At 34.0% G+C, this 19,542-nt stretch overlaps 1 protein-coding gene and 1 long non-coding RNA gene across 2 annotated transcripts; one reads left to right on the plus strand and one right to left on the minus strand.

The window, feature by feature from the left end:
* Window positions 1-1,448: 1,448 nt before the first annotated feature.
* On the minus strand, window positions 1,449-6,706 carry LOC140956191 (uncharacterized). Its single transcript, XR_012171306.1, has 3 exons — window positions 6,320-6,706; window positions 4,974-5,030; window positions 1,449-3,331 (listed from the first exon to the last, which is right to left on the minus strand). It is a non-coding gene; the product is annotated as an uncharacterized lncRNA (long non-coding RNA).
* An 8,172-nt stretch (window positions 6,707-14,878) lies between these two features.
* LOC118031375 (MACPF domain-containing protein NSL1) lies at window positions 14,879-19,261 on the plus strand. Its single transcript, XM_035035761.2, has 7 exons — window positions 14,879-15,342; window positions 15,783-16,021; window positions 16,726-16,912; window positions 17,139-17,222; window positions 17,325-17,508; window positions 18,005-18,171; window positions 18,458-19,261. Exons 1-7 carry the CDS (start codon window positions 15,079-15,081, stop codon window positions 19,145-19,147), a joined length of 1,815 nt encoding a protein of 604 aa, XP_034891652.1. The 5' UTR covers window positions 14,879-15,078; the 3' UTR covers window positions 19,148-19,261.
* Window positions 19,262-19,542: the final 281 nt, after the last annotated feature.

A 19,542-nucleotide genomic window follows, 5' to 3' on the forward strand; every position in this document is an offset into this window, starting at 1 on the left:
CCCAATTCCATCATAATCCATTGAAATCCTATCAGCTTGTAGCTATATTTGATCCTGTAGAAGCCCACCAGCCATTTCTCTAATTTATCCTATCAGCTTCCACTTGCTGGGCTTTCATGCAATGCATTGATAATTGTCTTGTTTTTATTCCATCGTGCTCTATTTGTTTTGAATGCTTTGGTAAAAGGAAAAAAAAAAAACAAACTAAGGTGGAAAAACATTCTGGAGCAAGATACAGAATATGTGGATTCATATAGTGCAATTTAATTTTGTTTTTCCCTTGAAATATTTTTTATTTTGGTGACTAAACTCTTTTTTTTTTCAATTTAGTTCTTTTACATCATGTGGACTGGGATTTGGGCTTTATAATTCGTTTTAATTTACTTGTTATGAGGTTCTTATGGTGTCAATTTTTTTATATTAAATTAATGCTTGATTTGATAAAATAGAATTTAGTTTTATTGCTTAAAACAATTTGAAGTCATGGGGGATCAAATTTGACAATGAAACAATATAAAAAAAATAGCTTTATGTCTTTGTTTTTCATTTTTTTTAATCCATGTTTATTAAGGTTTTGATGTTTTAGTAGTGGACTTTATTTGTTTTGCATTTCAGCTCATGAGATTTGTGAGGATAGAAAATTACCAAAAAATGGTAGAGGAGAGAGAAATTCATTGGATAGCCAAGTCTTGAGAAAAAAAATAATAACTTGAATTTGGTGCTAATGTATTCTTCTATATAAGAGTAGTGCTATTAAGATATTTTTGAGCTTCCATATCGGTAGAAAAGGTAGATTAGAGTTGAGAGATATTTTTTTTATATGGTTTAATTTTATGTTTTTCTGATCAATTTAAAGATGTTTTAATATTAGAAATTGATTTACTAAGATTCTTAGGATGCTTATTACATGTTTTTAGGTCCAAAAAACATGGATCTAAATTTTTGACTACCTCTTTGGTAGTAGGATTCTGTATCAATAAACAATGCACAATTTGCCTTTTAAAAACAATTATGTACATGACATGTCATCTGTCTACTTTTAAAAAATATTGATAGGCGTGACTGTTTGACCTTTTTTTTGTTCTATTCAATACCATTTTATTTTTTCTTAGTTTTTAAATAAGATTATAGTGTTTTTTTTTTTGTAATATCAGCTACCACTCTTTTATTATTTTAATATATCTGCATCAAAATTATCAAAACATTTTTTTTTAAAAAAACTTGCTTTTATGATTATGATAAACTTTTGTTTATAAAAAAATAAATATTCAAGTAAAAAACCTTAAAAAGGAAAAACACTAATAAGAGAGAGGTTGTAATTAAAGAAATAATTTTTTTTTATCCTTATTTCAAATTGTTCAATTTTATTTTGATATTTATTCTAATTGCTTTTGATTTTTATCAGATAAAGCACATGGCATAGAGAAGCTATTTTTTTTTGCCAAGGAAATTAATAAGGAAAGCAAGAATTATATAAGCAAATTACTTTGTTATCTATCAAAAGATGCAAACAAAAATTGTTGTAATAAAGTAATTAGAATTATATTTGTCGTGACATGCACGATGTCATGTGATAAAACTGTCTCCTAGAATTTAAGGAAGGTTTAGGTTTAATCATAAAGTTATAATTATAGAATTTAATAGTCACCACCTAATATTATGGTCACTAGAAAACTTTATGGTTTATGAGAGTCTGGGTAGGGGGACTAATTGTGCAAGAGGAAGACGCATCACTCTCAATATACCTACCTAAGATAAACTAAATTGTTGATTGATTGTTTTTCTAGGTCATGTTTTTATCCACTGATCTTATTTAATGTTCAAGCCAGATCTTTTTATGAGAAAATCTCTACCTTATTGGGTTAAATCCTAACCATTCTAAGGCCCAACACCGCATTTATTTTCTATTTTGTACTTTTAATATCTGAGAGTATACTTTACAATGCAATTTTATACCCTCAAATATTAAAGTCAAAGCTAAATCCCAACACTTCAAATAACAAACTAATTGTTGTGAGATGTTTGGTATTTTGACCAATCCCTAATGGATAATCATAAACCAATTACGATAATCATTTTACATTTTTAAACATGATAAAAATATGATTTTATCCTTTTTAGAAAATATGCATGAAAAACGTTTAGGATTTGATAGTATACATGAAAATAAAATATTTTTTGTGTTTTTGAATTGAGGGATTTTTTTTTTTAAAAAAACTTCAGAGAAAAATCAAATATTTTTAATATAATGTTTGTATCTTACAATATAAGTCTACAACCCGATGTTAGGTGAAATGGTTGGAAAAACATACGATGGACCCATAAATGATTTTAAAAAGGTCATTGAATTTTTTTACATTTTTTTTTTTTGCTTTTTATTAGGCTTGTTTGTGTAAACATCAAAACAAAGATAGATTAAAAACTAAGAAAAGGTATTAGGGTGTGTTAGGCAAACACACCCTTACTCTAACAAATGAGCTAGTTGGGATTGAGACCCAAGCTCGATTCGGTTAGGCCGATTGAAGACCTAACAATTTTTTAAAAAACAAAATGGGTTAGACCTAAACCAGTTGTATGGGCTGGGCTGAGGGTCCAACTCATCTTAACCTTTGCTTGATTTTTCTTGATGTTAGAAATTATGTTGATAATGCTAGTACATTATTTTTGTTTCTCAGAAAAAAAATAAAATTTTATTTAGCCTATAGATAATATTTTAATTTCAGGCACTACAATTTAATTTGTGACTTTTTTTTACTTACCTAAAAAGGAAGGGTTTGAAGTGCAATTATTATGGAGATGGGGTCTACAATGTAACTTTAGCTTGATAACATTTAATGAGGTATAAATATCTCTTTTGTAACAACCCCGATTTTCTACATTCTTTTTCGCGATACATTGGAAATTTTTAGGTAATTTTTTTTTTTGATATACAGGTTCCACCAAAATTTCGGCAGAGTCTCCCCTATACTGGGAGGTCCCAAGTTATCGACATATACCCTGTTTACACTTCTAATATCTCACATCTCCTCATAACTTAATTACGACCCAATCATCCTGGGTCTCAACCCAACTCATTCTCATCAACATAACACATCTTATTCAATAACATCATATAATGTACAAATAAAAGATTCAATTTCAATTATAAACATGCATGGTCAAAAAGGTACTAAGAGTTTCAACCATTAGATTAAAGACATACATTCAAATTTACAGATTTATATTACATCTCAAGTTTTAAGAGATAAGTCTTTTAATTTACAATTAATTTACATGGTCAAAAGCAAAAGACAACTAAACTAGTATCACTCTTGACACGACCCTGATGGACCTGAAAATAGAAATTAACATGTACACGTAATTATAAGAAAATAGTAACAAGCAATAACAATGGCAAACAATAATCTCTACGAAATTTCTTTTGATATATAAAGTTAGGCATAAACCTCTTTTACAACATATATTTTCCATCTATTACCAATATCCATCTAATATCCTATCTCATTTGCCAAAAACAATTTCATTTTGGAAATCCCAACACAACTTAACGGTTTGCGAACACCATCTTCTTATAAATCAATTCTCACTTAATACCAAGATATTCCTCTCTTGGTATCATTAGCTTATCTCAATCTTTTGGAATAACTAATCCATATATTCCCTTTCTGAATCTGTTGCTAAAAGGTAATCACTGAAACTAATAAATCTCATTAGTATCATTAGTCTTCTAATATCGAGCTAGACTAATCAATTACATTCACATGTCAATATCAATACAACCGATCATTATCATTAACTATTCCTTCCTTAGAATGGTTAATCAAATCTTATTCATATCTGGTTTACCATCAAACTTATCGATGTCAAGAACCCTTGACATCATTAGCCTCCTTACCTGGAGTAGCTAATCACACCAGAAATGGTTGTCGATACCAATGTGACCTATTGATATCATTAACTATTCTCGACCCGGAATGGTTAATCAATGCCATTTGATTCTTCCATTCGTGCCGAACCCCTTTCATTATTATTTTTTATTAACATCATATGCATTGTAACCACGGTTGCCAAGTATTATTCGCACACAATCTTAGTTATCGACACTACGGTCACTAAGCATCCTTAGCCACCAACACTATAGTAACCAATTATCTATCAATTCCACTCCAATCTCCAAGTCATTGTGTCTATCCAATAACCACATTAATTAATTTACTCAATATCTTAGTCATATATTAATTATTTTACTCGTAACATTTAGAATTTACTACTTCTAACTTCAATAATTTAATTCACATAATCTCTTCAAAACTTAACTATTCGGCTACTCATCCCGATTGCCAATAATTCTGGTAATTTCATATAATTACCCACACATTTGGTTAACCTTCCTCGGTTACCAATAAATCTAGTAATTTCATACGAATTACCCAGCCTCCAGCTAACCTCTTTTGTTAGCCAATCAATCCGGTAATTCCATACGAATTACCCTATATTCGATTAACTTCCTCATTAACCAATAAACCTGGTAATTCTCTTAATTACCCAAGAAATCTGGCTAACCCATCCTGGTTGCCAAAATTAATCCGGTAATTCCATACAAATTACCTAGCATCCGGCTAACCTCTTTTGTTAGCCAATCAATCCGGTAATTCCATACGAATTACCTCATATTTAGTTAACTTCCTTGTCAACCAATAACTCGGTAACTCTTTTAATTACCCAAGAAATCTGGCTAACCCATCCTGGTTGCCAAAATCAATCCGGTAATTCCATTCGAATTACCCAGCACCCGGCTAACCTCTTTTGTTAGCCAAATAATTTCAGCACTTTCTCTTAACTTACCAATAGTTCTTATTTGTAATAATCACTCAACTTATTCATTTGTTTCATTCTTTTAACATCAATTAAACACACAACACAGATATTTAAGAAAAATTGATAATTACAAAATAAGGTGATGAATCACCTACCTAAAATAGGTGCACGTGCTGCCACTCTATGCAATTGTCCGGTCCCCACAGCTTTCCCTGTACCACCAGGGATTCAATTTTTATCAACAATACAACCAACATCACATCTTCGTTTAATTCTCATTCAACTAGTATTCTCAAACTAATCACAAGGAATTTTCTTTAAGATCTCATACACTTACTCATTTTAATGTTTATATTCATTCTTATAATTTTGTTATCAAAACCATCACTCAACAACAATTCCAAGCAATGATTAAAAATCGTCTAATTTCGATCAATTAAGCTTAACCAACCCAGAACACTATCTAGTGTCTTAATCATATCTAAAGTTGTAAAACTCAGTTTTGGGAGTGATTTATCTCTATGAAAGGCTAAACATAGAGATACAACTTTTATGAAGAAACCAACTCCAAATTATTTTGTTTTAAGGCTCACAATCAACAATCATAATAGCCCCTCCTTTATAGCTAAAATTTTGGACAACGAGGATTTTCATTCCTTGGAAATCCTTTTCAACTTCCAACTTATTTTCATTGCAAAAACAACATCATCCAAGGTCATTTGGCATAATTAAATCACAAATTCAACCCAATTCTAAAGCAAAACATTCAAACAATTTCCTTACCTCTACAATATAGCAAAGATTAGACCAAAAATAAGGAAACTCATTCCTTTTGGGATTTCTCCTAATATTATTATTAATACAACAAAATGATGAACTATTCATTTTCTTTCGCTCTCTCCTCGTGCAATTAAACATATGCGGCAAATCTTAACAATTAATATTCTTAGATCATTATCACCACAACAATTTCACCCCACTAGTTGGAATCCATGACAATCTTCATTAACTAATCAATTTGCCAAAAATACTTATGGCTAGCTTTAAATATGCTTTATTTTCCATATTTCTTTCATTTCAATTTCTTCATGGTTCCACCCCATTTATATCCACACAACCAACAAGTTAGCTTTGTATTCAATCAACATGTTCATATAGCAATGTTCCTTACTATTCTTACACAATAATTATACTTCCCCTCATATAAAGAATACACAATTAATCTATAATAATCCCAATAAAAAGAACATATTTTACCATTACATCTTCCATAAAACCTACACCTACACAATTCTAATTTCATCAAAACATGCATTTAATCAAGCTTACTACATTTTGTCAAAACTAGCAGTAGATTCAAAAGGTAATAAGTCATCAACCTCTGATTATTTTTTCAAACCCAACGGTCAGACTACATATCATAGAGTTGTGCATAATATATCTAAAAATCATAATGATCCAACGGTTAAATCGCCCTAGATCTGAAGAAAACCGAGCTTACCTGAAAATGGGCGAGATACTGTTCAACATGCATGAAACCTTGCCAGAGAAATGTTTTCCGATCTCCACCGTCCAAAATGAAGGACACATCTAGGCGCACCACATATCCAAGAATGAGCATGATCCAACGGTGGAAGAGAGATAAATCGGCCGGCGACGAAACTGCCCTGCAGGTGCATTTCCTTTTTGTTTTTCAGGAAATTGCCGATGATGAGTTATGTCAAATGGAGTGTGTGCCTTCCAATCCCTCCGGTAAGTTGGTATATAAGTGTAATAAGAACAACATATCCAAAACTTAGCACGATCCAACGGTTGAGTCCTGAGATATGGCCACCGGAGTATTATTGGTTTTACTCCAAAATCTGCAGCTCTCTCTATCCGCTTTTCTCTTCTTCTTTTTGTTTTTTTTTAATCTGGTGGCCTTTGCATTTTTATAGGCACCTTTTTCCATAATTACAATTTTATCTCTCATTCATGCCTTTATGTATTTTATTTTATTTTTCATGTAAACTATCTAGTTTATTTCTGCTTAAATCGTTAGTCTTTACCAAACTCCGATTGGGATGAGATATTTAACCAAGGTAGAAAAACATATTAATAGACTTCATGCAAAATTTCATCCCGATCCTACGATTGGATTGAGAATTCTGCTTCCTAATATAAACTTGTTCAGTTCATGACTTTTTATAAACAATCTAGATTTTTCTTGTTCAATCTTCACAAACAAAAATCATATCAATTATCCTTCTAAACCTTTACGATCATTTTATTATTTTGAAATGTATTCATTTTAGGATTTCCACCTTTATTTATTTATCGGGCTTATTACCGTTTCAAAATAACGTCATTGAGTTTAATCGGTGCTTGCACCTTCAGTCCTACCCTTTTTCATTGCACTATCATTTATTATAATGCATTCTTTATTACCTCACTTACTTCCTAAAAATATTTTGTTATTTTTCTCATTATTTTATCCATCAAAACACGTTACCAGTTTCTCTGTCCTTATGAATTCTAAACCAAAATTCATTTTATAGAGGTCATCTCTTCCATTTTATAGAGGTCATCTCTTCCATTATATATCATTATTTATCTATTATTTCTAATCTTGGTTTTCATCACTCATTGAAATATTATCACTTTCAGTCTTACGTTTACATGAGGGTTTACATATCTACATATTTAAATTATAAATTTCCAGGGTTTTCACATCTTTCATCTATATTAATGTTTGATGGAAATATGATGGATCCTTATAAGACTTTTATGCATCTAAAAGGTGTATGGAGATTAGGCTTCAAGACGTCAAATGTAGCTAAACTCATGGATACTGAAATTTGCCCATACGTTAGACCTAAGTGAGATTGGTCATTCCCTTGGGTTTGTCATGTTCGCCAGACCCGCATTACCTCGGACTTGGTTAATTGTCATATCCAAGTATGCTGGACTTGATAGATAGCCAAGTCCACATACCTTGAGCCTGACATGTTTGCTAGACCCATGTTATCTTGAACTTGGCAGTCTGCCAAGTTCAAGTGTCTTAGGTCTGACATGTTTGTCAAACCTGTATTACCTCATTTCTTTGGGCATGCAAGGGAGGATGGTCGTTACCCTGGACTTGGATAACTGCAAAGTCCAAGTACCTTAGGTTTGACATGTTTATTAGAACCACGTTATCTTAGATTTAGCTAACTACCACATCCAAGTAACTTGGATCTTACATGTTTTCCAGGCTCACATTGCCTTGGACTTGGCAGATGACCAAGTTCAGGTACCCTAGGCCTGACATATTTGCCAGAACCATGTTATCTTGAACTTGGCTGACTGTCAAGTTCATGTGCCTTAGATCTTACATGTTTGTTAGACCCACATTATCTCATTTCATATAGAGTGTCTAATGGAGGATGATCATTCCCTTGGCGTGCCCAAGGGAGGATGGACATTCTAATTGCCATGACAGGGGCTTGGCATATTGCGAAGCCCAGCGTGCTCGAGGCTTCACACGCTGCCAAGCTTAACAACGTCTAGGTCTAGCTGGCTCTAGACCCAAGGTGCCATGGTTTGGCACACTGCCAATCCCAATTGTGGTTGGGCATTCTTGGGGCTTGGCACACAGTGAAGCCCAATTGTGTCTAGGTCTAGCTAACACCATACCAAGCATGCCCAAAGCTTGGCACACTACCAAGTCCCCACATGGTTGGGCTTGGCAATTTGTCAAGTCCTCGCTTGAGACAAGCTCATTCCCTTGGACGTGCTCAGAGGAGGATGATTATAAGATTTTTTTAGGCTCGTAAAAAATGAGTTTATTAACAAGGCGAGTAAAAAGTCCTAGCGAAGAAGAGGTCCCAACATTACCTTTTCTCCTAAACAATTTAGCGACCAACAAATGCATGTAGAAGCCATATGTCAAATTTAGAGAAAAATAAGGAAAATTATTTAAAATAGAAAATCAATATCTTCGTTACCCACACTATACTATGAGATCAGATATGATCTCTGCAACGAATTGGCCTTCAACAATGATCCTTATGCAAAGAAATGAAAGCAAAGTCAAAAGTTGTCAACAATAAAAAGTGTGCATAAAATGTGTGAGATGACAAACATATTTTCCAAAGCAAGTAATTAAATTAAATAAATAAAAAACTAATAGAGGAGGGGATTTCACTATACCCCTCTTCACAAAAGACTATTCATCATAATATTGTTTTTTTTCCCTTTTGTTTTGTTATATTTTCCAATTTCAATTCAATTCTTTAATATTATATTTATTGGGGATTAACTTCATGATGTTTTAATTTATTTTTTATGAAGTTATCATAATCTTATAACATAGACTGCAATTCAATGAGTTAACTCGGTTGACTCAATTTTTTTTTTTTTTCACTTTCCTAATTGATTTTTGTTTTCAATTTCATTCTTGAATATTTGGTTGATTGAGAATTAGGCTTTGCGATTTATTTCCATTTTCTTTCTATGACATTATCCCATATCTCATGAATCGGGTCACGAATTTTGTAGGTTAACCCATGTTAACTTGAGTAATTTTTTTGTATTCTTTTTTAATTTCATCCTTCAACAATGGGTTATCTAAGAATTGAACGTCATAATTTATTTTAATTTGTTTTCTATTGGGTTTTCCCCGTCTCATGACCAAGGTCGCATGTTTAGTAGTTTAACCCGGGTTTACTCAGATCGTACATAAGTTTAACTCTTTTTTTTTTTTTGTGCACAATTGAGTATTTTGAGCCAAAATTATTACCAAATTGCTTATTATTTTTTGTAAGAAAGGGTTGTATTGAAAGAGAGAGGACTAAACTAAAAATAGCGAATAAAATAGGTGGTGACTTTGAATTTCATATGCAAAGTTCATTTTAATCCCTCATCTTTTTTTTTTTGTTATTAGATGATCGATCCCTTTAGTTTTTTTAGATTCAATTTTAGAACAAAACTTCATTTCTCTCATTTTCAATTTTTTTTGTTTGTGATACGAGAGAGGGTCTTGTTGGATTCCAACATAGAGAAAAAAAGTGACTGTTGACAAAGATTACAATAATAAAAATAGTCAATATAAATGTTAGTGGGTCCCATTTCATAAAAAAAAGTTTCACTTAGGTGTTTTTTTTTTTCATTCTCCTTACCCTAGATGACAAATCTGTCCGCAAGAATATTTTTGGATTTAGGTTGATTTTAGTTTTTTGAGTCATTTTGTTTTTGAGTTTTTTTATATCATGAATAGGTTTATCAAGATGTTTATGGTGTTTTCTAAATGCTTTGGGTTAAAGATGAGTTTTTTAGTAAAAAACACCTAAAGCCATATTTTTTTGGCGACCTTTGGTCACTAAATTATATAGAAAACAGATGACGCATTCTCTGCTGTCTTTTTTTTTTTAAAAAAACAATTAGGGTGGACAACCCTTTAAGAAATAAGAAAAATTAAAGCCAAGTCTAGGTGCACAAGCTGAGCCAGAAGTCCTATGCTTATTGCCCCTTTTTTAATGCCCAGCCACGTTGGGACACATGATCCATGGGTATAGGCTCCTTATATATATTCGGGTTAAAACAATTGATAAATAAAATCATCGAACCCATTTGAATTCATGAGTATTGTTTCATGTATAACCAGACAATCCACAACATTCGAGGTATTATTTTTTTTGTTTAATGCTTTTAATATCCCACAGTTTAAAAAAAAATCATCTTTTTATTATCATTGATCTATTTTTTTAATTCAACCTATTGTCGCACCCTCGCGGCGGAGTGCGGCATCGCAGCGACTTATCGATTGATTTCAGGTTTATTTGTTTAAAAAAGAAGTCACCACCTAGTATTTTGGTCACTAGGAACCCTAACTGGTCTTTCAAAGATTCTAAGGTACGAGACTGGTTGTGTAAAGGGAAGGTATTAACACCCCTACTATGCCTTACTTAAGGTAAGCTACTTAGTGTTTGGTTTGCTCTATAATTGCTATGGTGTTTGGTGTTTTCTAATCCCATCAGTTTTTCTAGGTTTGATTCAAACTAAATTTATTAAGATAGAAATCCAAGGAGATTCCATGTGCTTTAAAAGCTCATTTTTCCCTTTAGTATTTCAAGAGTTTACGACTCGTAAATTGCAAGGAAGAGGGACAAAAATTTAGAAATCTAGGGCGCTTTTAGAAAAAAGCTATATATTTTTTAGTGTTTTATACTCTCACGGCTTGTAAACCGTGGAGTAAAAAATTTTGAAATGTCCTCAATCATAATCAAAGCTACCTTTAAGAATGTGTGCGGATTTATTATTCCCAATAATATTTTGGATATTCGTTCTTTAAGGATTTCTTTATCCAAACATTAGCGGTGAATAATAGATGAATTCCCTCCCTAAAATAAGATTTTTATATTTTTTGAAATATTGGCCAATACCTTTTGGAGTCTTACAAACATGTAAAATTCAGAAATGCAAGAAAATAATTTTTTGTTGTGTTTAAGAAATCCATGCGAAAACACATTTTTTCGAAACTTCAAATATTTATATATATATAAAAGAATTCAAAAACATGTTAGGGTATTGGCCGTATGCAACACACAAGAAGAGATTTTTTTGATATATATGTATATTTGTCGTAATTGCGTTGAAAACCGGGTATTCTAAATACAAGATCGGTATATTTTTTTTTATATAAAAAAAAAAGCAGACTTTAAAATAAATATTCCAGAAAATAAATCTCTCTCTCTCTCTCTCTCTCTATATATATATATATATATATATATATATATATATATATATATATATATATATAAAAGTCTGGCTGGGTCACTTGCCCAAACAAGTGACCCAGCTAAACACAAAAGAAAAAAAAAAAGGGGGCGCAACATTTATAATTCAAAGAAGGTTAGTGAATACTGTTTAAGTGAATTAATTCACTTGAACAGTGTAAACTCAAAACAAAAAAATACATGTTGCGGGGTGAAAGGAAAAACAGACCTGGGAACGGAAGCGAAGAAGCTGCAGCAACGTTGAAAGCGTGATGGTTGATTCTGTGTTCTTCTGTTTTAAATATTTTCCTGCATGTCCTTTTGCAGCTAATAATAACTAGAGACCGAAAGACTCACGTGTGCCTCCTGAGCTACTGGTAGATGACGGGAGAAATAAGGATACTGAAGCTGAAGTGCTGGTGAATTTAACGTTCTTCTTCTCTTGCTTTTACTGGTTTCCTTGTCGCTTGCCTTTCCTTTCTCCTCTCTTTTGTTTCTTTCACAGTGACGAAAGGATGTATGGGAACCAAAGGCTCTATGGATCAAAGAAAGAAGCCCCTATGTTCCCCCGTTACTTGTGTTTTTTACTAACTCCCTGCCTCGTGTTTTTCTTCTTTCTTTTGTTGTGTTCGTTTTTCTTTCTTTTTTCTCCGCTTTTCTCTTATTTTTCTTCTCTCCTTTACTGCTCTTTTTCCTCTATTCTCTCCTCTCTTTTCTGCCCCTTTTCTAGGTCATTAGAGGGGCTTATATATAGTTTAACATGTCTCTATTTAGGAAGGATTCAATGCTTTAATTCTAGGATGCAAATCCCTGCTGATTTGTAGTAAAAAAAAACACAAAAGGAAATTGAAATATTATGATTCTGATGTCTGATTTCTTTGTAGTTTTTAGAGGATGGTGTGGCTTCTTTCTATCCTTCCATAGGGCTAGCTGCTCCCTGAAATGAGGCAAGAAAAATGTGGTTGCAGCTCCAAAAATCAAGCATGATGATAAAGGAAAAACAACATGAATTTGCAGTGAAAAAAGGAAAGAAATTAGATAGAGGGTGCAGCTGTAAAGTCTCATTTTCCTTATTCGGTGTGGAAAAAATCCTGTCATTTATGATGATCCAGCCCCCCTCTCCAGCTTTCAATATCTTTCTTCAATTCAATCCCTCATTTTAACACTTTTTGATTCAATCCTTGGTAAGAAAAAAAATCCTTCGAATCAGTCCCGCGAACTTGGGCTATATCCTTCCCGCAGCAGGACTTTCTACCTTCACATTAGATATTCAAACGAGAATATCTTGAGCTTCTGATATCAGAATCAAGCGATTCAAAAGCCCAAATTCATCTACGCGTCTAGGACTACAACTTTGATGAAGAAGTCGAAGTGAGATAAAATCTTTTTACAGAACAGAATTTAGCAGTAATTTGGTTGGTCAAAAAGGATCTCCGGGTCTAACTCAAAAACTAATGAATGCCGAGAATCTTAATATGACTGAGAGTATAAACTAAGAACAAAAATCACAAAAACTACGCCAAAAATAGAGTTTTTTTAGTGCAGACTTGGGTAAATATCCTTCTCGCGGCAGAATTCTCTACCTTTACGTTAGATATTCAACGGGAACATATTGAGCCTCTGATATCGAAATCAAGTGATTCAAAAGCTCAAATTCATCTACGCGTCTAGGACTACAACTTTGATGAAGGAGTCGAAGTGAAATAAAATCATTTTAGAGAACAGAAACTGATAGTAATCTAGTTGGTCAAAAAGGTTCTTGATCTAACAATGCTGAGCATCCAAATCTGACTGAGAATCTGCCCTAAAAACAATGATCCCTAGGACCTAATAAAGGTGTACGTCCATTTTTCAAAATGTCATGAGTGACAGAATATACCTAGGATAGTCAGATATCGTACGAAACTGAGTCAGAATCAGAGCCTAAGTTGGAACAAAAAAATTATGACAACAGCAAAACCATTTTTTTAATGCAAATTTCGAGGGATTTATTCAACCTTAAAGACCAGATAAAGAAGGAACAAAATTAACATCATGAAGACTCCTAATCAACCTAAGAAAACCTGACGATTTTGGTAGCAAAATGGGAAGGATAAAAAGAGCAGAAAACAGCTCAAACAAGGTTTTGGAAAAAAAAAATTTCTTTCTCTGCTTTTTTTTTTTGTCAATTTTTCTGGCGAACATGAGCTAAACTCCTACACTTAAGTTTGAACGAGGTATACACCGTTTCTAGCACGTGAGGTCCAAAAATAAGTAACAACACCTATCACAGTTTTTTTCATTAAAAAAATTATCATGCGTTTTATTGACGTATAATTTTATTGAATCTAAAATAAAATCTTTTATTGAATCCCATGACATGCATTACTTGTGTTGCAAATTTGCTTGGTTCATCAGAATTCATGTAGATTTTTTTAAATTAAATTATTGTTTTTGACCCATTGTTTTCATTTCAATATAAAGAAAAATATTGTTAAATTCAGTTAAAATCTAGTTTTTTTAAAAAGATATATTACAAGTACCTAAATATGTTTTTTACATTTAACTTTTTTTCTCAAACTCGCGGTATTTCACATGCCAATGGGCTATTGTGTGTGTGTATCGACAATATCATTAAACTAAGACAATATCATTAATTATAACTAGCCAGTGCAGTATTTAACGTTAATTATTGCTCTCCAAATCTGATTTTTTTCTTTCTGGCGAACAGGAACCCCTGTTAATGTGCTCCACGGACCGTTACCCTCTCACCGCTCCCTCGGTCATTAAACGTCAACGTATTAGAGATTCAGCGTCAAACCGACGTCGATCCTCGTAAAAAACACTCGTCACTTCTCATTAGTCAAAGTCGTTGGCGCCATAAAGACGGAAAGTCTCTAATTAAATCACGCCACGACTGAATTTCTGGTATAGCCGCCTTTTTACTGTGTGTTCCCACTTGTCAAAGTCAGAACAAATGGTTAAACTACATTTTGGTCCTGTGAATGTATAAACATTCCCTTCGAACCTCATAGTTTAACAATTTCATTTATTACCCCTGAAAGTTATTAAAAGTTCAATTTTTCCTTTACTACTAAGTTAATAACAAAAACATGAACCTTTTCAATTTTATCTTCTTTCCCCATATTCATGGAAACATAATACAAAGACTCCTAAGAACTTATAGATAGGACTAAGAACAGAATGTAAAGAAACTAAAGGGGTGAAATTAAAATTATTGGAGTAGAAATAGAATGCTCATGAATCTATAGGGATCAAAATGAAGCTTATCCGTCAAAAACTAAAAAACAACAACCTGGAATATTACCTTCAGTTCCGAACTTGAAAAACACGATATTGAAATGCTAGAGTAAAAGAACGAGCAAACCATAAAGACCAATTCAGCGAGAGGTCCCCTCCTTCATTTAGCACCAAAACTCCTCTCTAACTCCTCCATCACTGCTAAAGCCCTACAAGTTTAATTCTCTCACGTAAAAAAGCTGTCTGAGTGGATTGGTTATATATATATATATATATATATGTTTTGATGGCAAATAATCGGCTTGATGCTCAGTCAGCAGCGGAGAAGGCGGTGTCTGTGATTGGATTTGGTTATGATTTGACCAAAGATATTCGATTGTCATATTGCAAGCCAGGTCTTTTTGGGTCTAGATTGATCGAGCTGGACCTCACTCGGAATCAAGAGCTTGTGATTCCTGGCGGGGTTGTTGTTCAAAACGTGCCTATTGGTATTAAGTGTGATAAAGGAGAGAGAACTAGGTTTCTCTCTGATGTTCTCTCGTTCAATCAGGTTAGTTATTTAATGGGAAATTCAAGTTTGTTTTTTTTTTTTTTTGGAGAGATATGGCGGGTGTTTTTTCAATAATGGAACAGTTGCTTCTTCTTCTTCTTGCTGTTTTTTAGGTAGTTTTATTGTACTTGGTGTGTGCTGACTTTCAAGTCAATGGTACTATAATTAGGTCAATGATTAAATTTGGATTAATAATAGGCAACCCATTATTACAACTTTCTGTAAAGGGCTCCGTCATCCTAAAATCCGGATTCATTTCTCGTCGCAAATATTCAAGTGTAGCATACCATATCTCAATGGATTGGCTTATTTTTTCTATCGCGTGTACATTTCCACAATGATGGTCTGCGATTATGAATTTGATCAAAACAATGACCGGAACAATCTTTATAGTGATTCTTGTACTTGTCTAATCTTGTTTATTGTTAATTTCCTTGCAGATGTCAGAGAAATTCAATCAAGAATTGTGTTTATCAGGTAAAATTCCCTCGGGACTGTTCAATACCATGTTTGACTTCAGGGGTAGTTGGCAGAATGACGCGGCTTCTGCAAAAACTCTTGCTTTTGATGGTTGGTTCATAACACTATATAACATTGAGTTGGAAAGATCCCATATAACGTTGTCTGAAAAGGTGAAGCATGAAGTGCCTACTACATGGGATCCTGTTGCCCTTGCTGAGTACGTTCTCTTAATCTCAAAGCTGATCAACTTGTGTAAAATTGGTCTACGTAATTAGGAAAACCAGAAGAAAACAAGTTAGATGCATGTTTAATTATTTCCACATGGTTACAGTGTTCTCGCGCGCTTGTGTTGGAGTGGGAGTTAGATAGTTCAACCTGAAAAGAGGTGACAGAAACTGATGGTGGCTTAGATTTGTTTTCTCGATGTTATGAATAACGCAAGGATTTCAGGGAAGTAAATGGTTCATATTAAAAAAACAACTCATAGAGCTGTACAAGATTTGGATTTAACCCGCATGTCCAAAAAACAATTTAAAGAAGAAGCTAGTCTGTCATAGGATTTGATTCTATAGATGGTTTTATGAAATTAATATGCATTTTCGTCCATTGTTTTTCGTTCCCTGCTGAGAACCCATTTTAGCTCCCAAAAATAGCTTATTTTGATGTTTAATAATAGATGATGAGCTTAGATGATTCAAACACTAGACACTTGAGGATATTCTGTGGAAGAAATTATTGAAGAGGAAAGTTTTTATGTCTAGGCAAATTCTGAGGTGGAAGCAATTCGCTTCAATTCGCATGTTCATGTATTTTCTTTCCTTCGTGGTTTCTGTAAGCTAATGTTCTAGTGGAAGTTAAGTTATTGAGAGCTTTGCCATTGAGATTGAATGAGTGCATATCTTGAATAACATGATCTTCCAGGTTTATTGAGAAATATGGCACTCATATTGTTGTCGGGGTAAAGATGGGAGGTAAAGATGTGATGCACGTGAAGCAGCTACAAAAATCAAATCTTCAGCCCCCTGAAGTGCAGAAATTGTTAAAGGAATATGCTGATAAGCTGTTCTCCGGAGATGTTGACCCTGCTGAATTATCAGGAAAACCAAAGGTAATTAAATCTCACAAATAAGATACTCATCATTGTCATGGTCTTTCTCCAAGAACTTATTGGAGAGGATATACGTATGATGAGTGGTGCATCACACAATTCACAAGGGTGAGAAATGAAATCACAATTCACTGGGTAATTATCATGGGGTTTGTAAGATATATAGGAAGAAATCATGGTGATTACGTACGTTTGTTCAATATGGTATTCCTGTTTAATGTTTCAGGATGAACACGTTATGCCTTGGGATTTCAATGGAGTATTTGCCCATTCGATGAGGCCACCTGTCATTACTTACATAAAGAATGAGGTGGGCTTCGTTGGTATATGTTGTAACAGATGTTTCAGGCAACCTGCCCCAAATAAATTCGAGATTTTTATTTGATGGATTTATTTCTTATTTCTTGTGCAGGATATAACGAGCATTTGTATCCGAAGGGGAGGTGTGGATGTTGGCCAAAGCCATAACCAGTGGCTCTCAACTATATCACAGTCGCCAAATGTTATTTCAATGTCCGTTGTTCCTATAACTTCTCTTTTGAATGGTATTCGAGGCAACGGATTCTTAAGTCATGCGATGAATCTCTACCTTCGATGTGCGTACCTATCTCTCCTCAAAATTTTGGTCTCTCCATAAGTGCTTTGATTATGCTGCAATACTGCATTCAATAAGTATAAAGGAGTTAAAAAAAAAAAAACAAATGAAGTGCTCGAAAAGATTCGAAGCCAACCCTTGCATGTTTGCTAGCTAGACACTTTTGAGCCTGAATCCTTGACATTTAGCCTTGTTGCATTGTTTTTCTGGGTTGGCCTTTTCACTCTGTTTGGTAACCATTTCCTGATCAGTCGATCCCTGCATAGATTCAACTAGATGTTAGAGGATATGCAACTGTTTTGTTAGCTTTTGCAGATGTTGTGGAGAATAATGAAGTAAATTTAGTAGATTCAATGCTTGGTGACTATGGTCATTTGGGCGTAGCCGGATCATTTATATCTTGATAAATTATTTCATCTGAATCTCGTCCATCTATATTTGAGAAATCTCCGTTTGTGTTTCTTGGCATCTTTGCTGATCTTTGATCAATCATGCAGACAAACCTCCACTAGAGGAACTTCACCAGTTTTTAGAGTTTCAGTTGCCTCGGCAATGGGCTCCAGTTTATGGTCATCTGCCTCTTACTCTTAAGCGCAGAAAACAAGCAACCCCATCTCTTAGGTTCACCTTCATGGGCCCTAAGCTTTATGTCAACACCACACAGGTAATGCCTTGAACCGCAGCATGTTAGAATTACTCAAAGCATTGATTCCAAGATCTTAAAACGATATGTGATTGCTGGTGATAATGTACCTGGACCCTAAAGGCGTAACTTAATGAGCTCAAGTGCACTTCTTAAAACATCTCCTCAAAAATGAAAAGATAAAAGGAAATAAGAAAAGATAATCATAATCTGGATATGTTCACGGTCTGCAGAGTGATTATGGTTTTCCAGAATTTAGAAGATAATCATCATTCTAGTTTTAAAGATTCTAAATCCAAGCTTTCAGGTTGATTCTGGAAATCGGCCAGTGACAGGAATCCGCTTACATTTGGAGGGTAAGAGAAGTGACCATTTGGCTATCCATCTCCAGCATCTTTCCTCTCTTCCCAATATGCTCCAAATCTCAGATGATCGACACGAATCAACTCATGAACCTGAAGACCGAGACTATTTTGAACCAGTTCTATGGAGCATATTCTCACATGTCTGCACTGCCCCCGTGGAGTACAATGGTGCCCACCTTTATGACACCGCTTCTATTGTAACAATAGCCTGGTTTGAGGTAAGGGTTATTGGGATGAAGAAAGTTCTGTTCCTGAGGCTTGGTTTCTCAATGGTGGCATCTGCAAGACTCCGCAGGTCAGAATGGGATGGACCTTCAGCCTTGTCAAGAAAATCGGGGGTCTTCTCGATGTTGATTAGCACTAGGTTTAGTGCAGGATTAAATCCACCCGAGAAGCCAGTGAGAGTAGACTTGAATTCTGCGGTTTTTCCTGGAGGCCCGCCTTTACCATCAAGAGCACCGAAAATGTCCAGCTTTGTGGACACAAAGGAAATGGTGAGAGGTCCAGAGGACCTGCCTGGATATTGGGTGGTCACCGGAGCTAAGCTCTGTGTGGACGGTGGTAGAATCTCAATCAAAGTCAAGTATTCACTGTTAGCCATAATGTCGGAGGAGTCAATGATGTTGTTGTAAGAACTTGCATGAGGGAAAGAATGCATTCGTTCCTACTGTTGTAACTTGCAAATGATAACCATGTAATTTTCTCAACTAATATTTTTTTTAAAAAAAATCAGATTATTTACGTCATTTGGTCCCAAGCTATGAAGAAAAGAAGACACGGAAAGAATAACAAGAAAGATTGTATTATATTGTATTATCTCTGTATTACATTCCATCACATATATATACACAACGTGCATTGATTACAAGAAGATTTCTAGCTACATCCCTGATATGTCTCCTAAGAATAATGCTGGAATCAACTCATAAAAGGAATAAGAATCATGACAGAAAAGGGAAGAAGGATCGTATCAGATCATATACATATATCTGCCAATATTCCCCCTCAAGCTGGATCAAGAAGATTG

The sequence above is a fragment of the Populus alba genome, chromosome 11, assembly GCF_005239225.2.
Source record: "Populus alba chromosome 11, ASM523922v2, whole genome shotgun sequence".
Classification (NCBI taxonomy): Eukaryota; Viridiplantae; Streptophyta; class Magnoliopsida; order Malpighiales; family Salicaceae; genus Populus; species Populus alba.

Coding starts and splice junctions, on each gene's coding strand:
- LOC118031375 (XM_035035761.2), top strand. CDS start 15,079: ATGGCAAATAATCGGCTTGATGCTCAGTCAGCAGCGGAGAAGGCGGTG. Junction 16,022..16,725: donor GATCCTGTTGCCCTTGCTGA/GTACGTTCTCTT, acceptor ATGATCTTCCAG/GTTTATTGAGAAATATGGCA. Junction 17,223..17,324: donor TTACTTACATAAAGAATGAG/GTGGGCTTCGTT, acceptor TTTCTTGTGCAG/GATATAACGAGCATTTGTAT.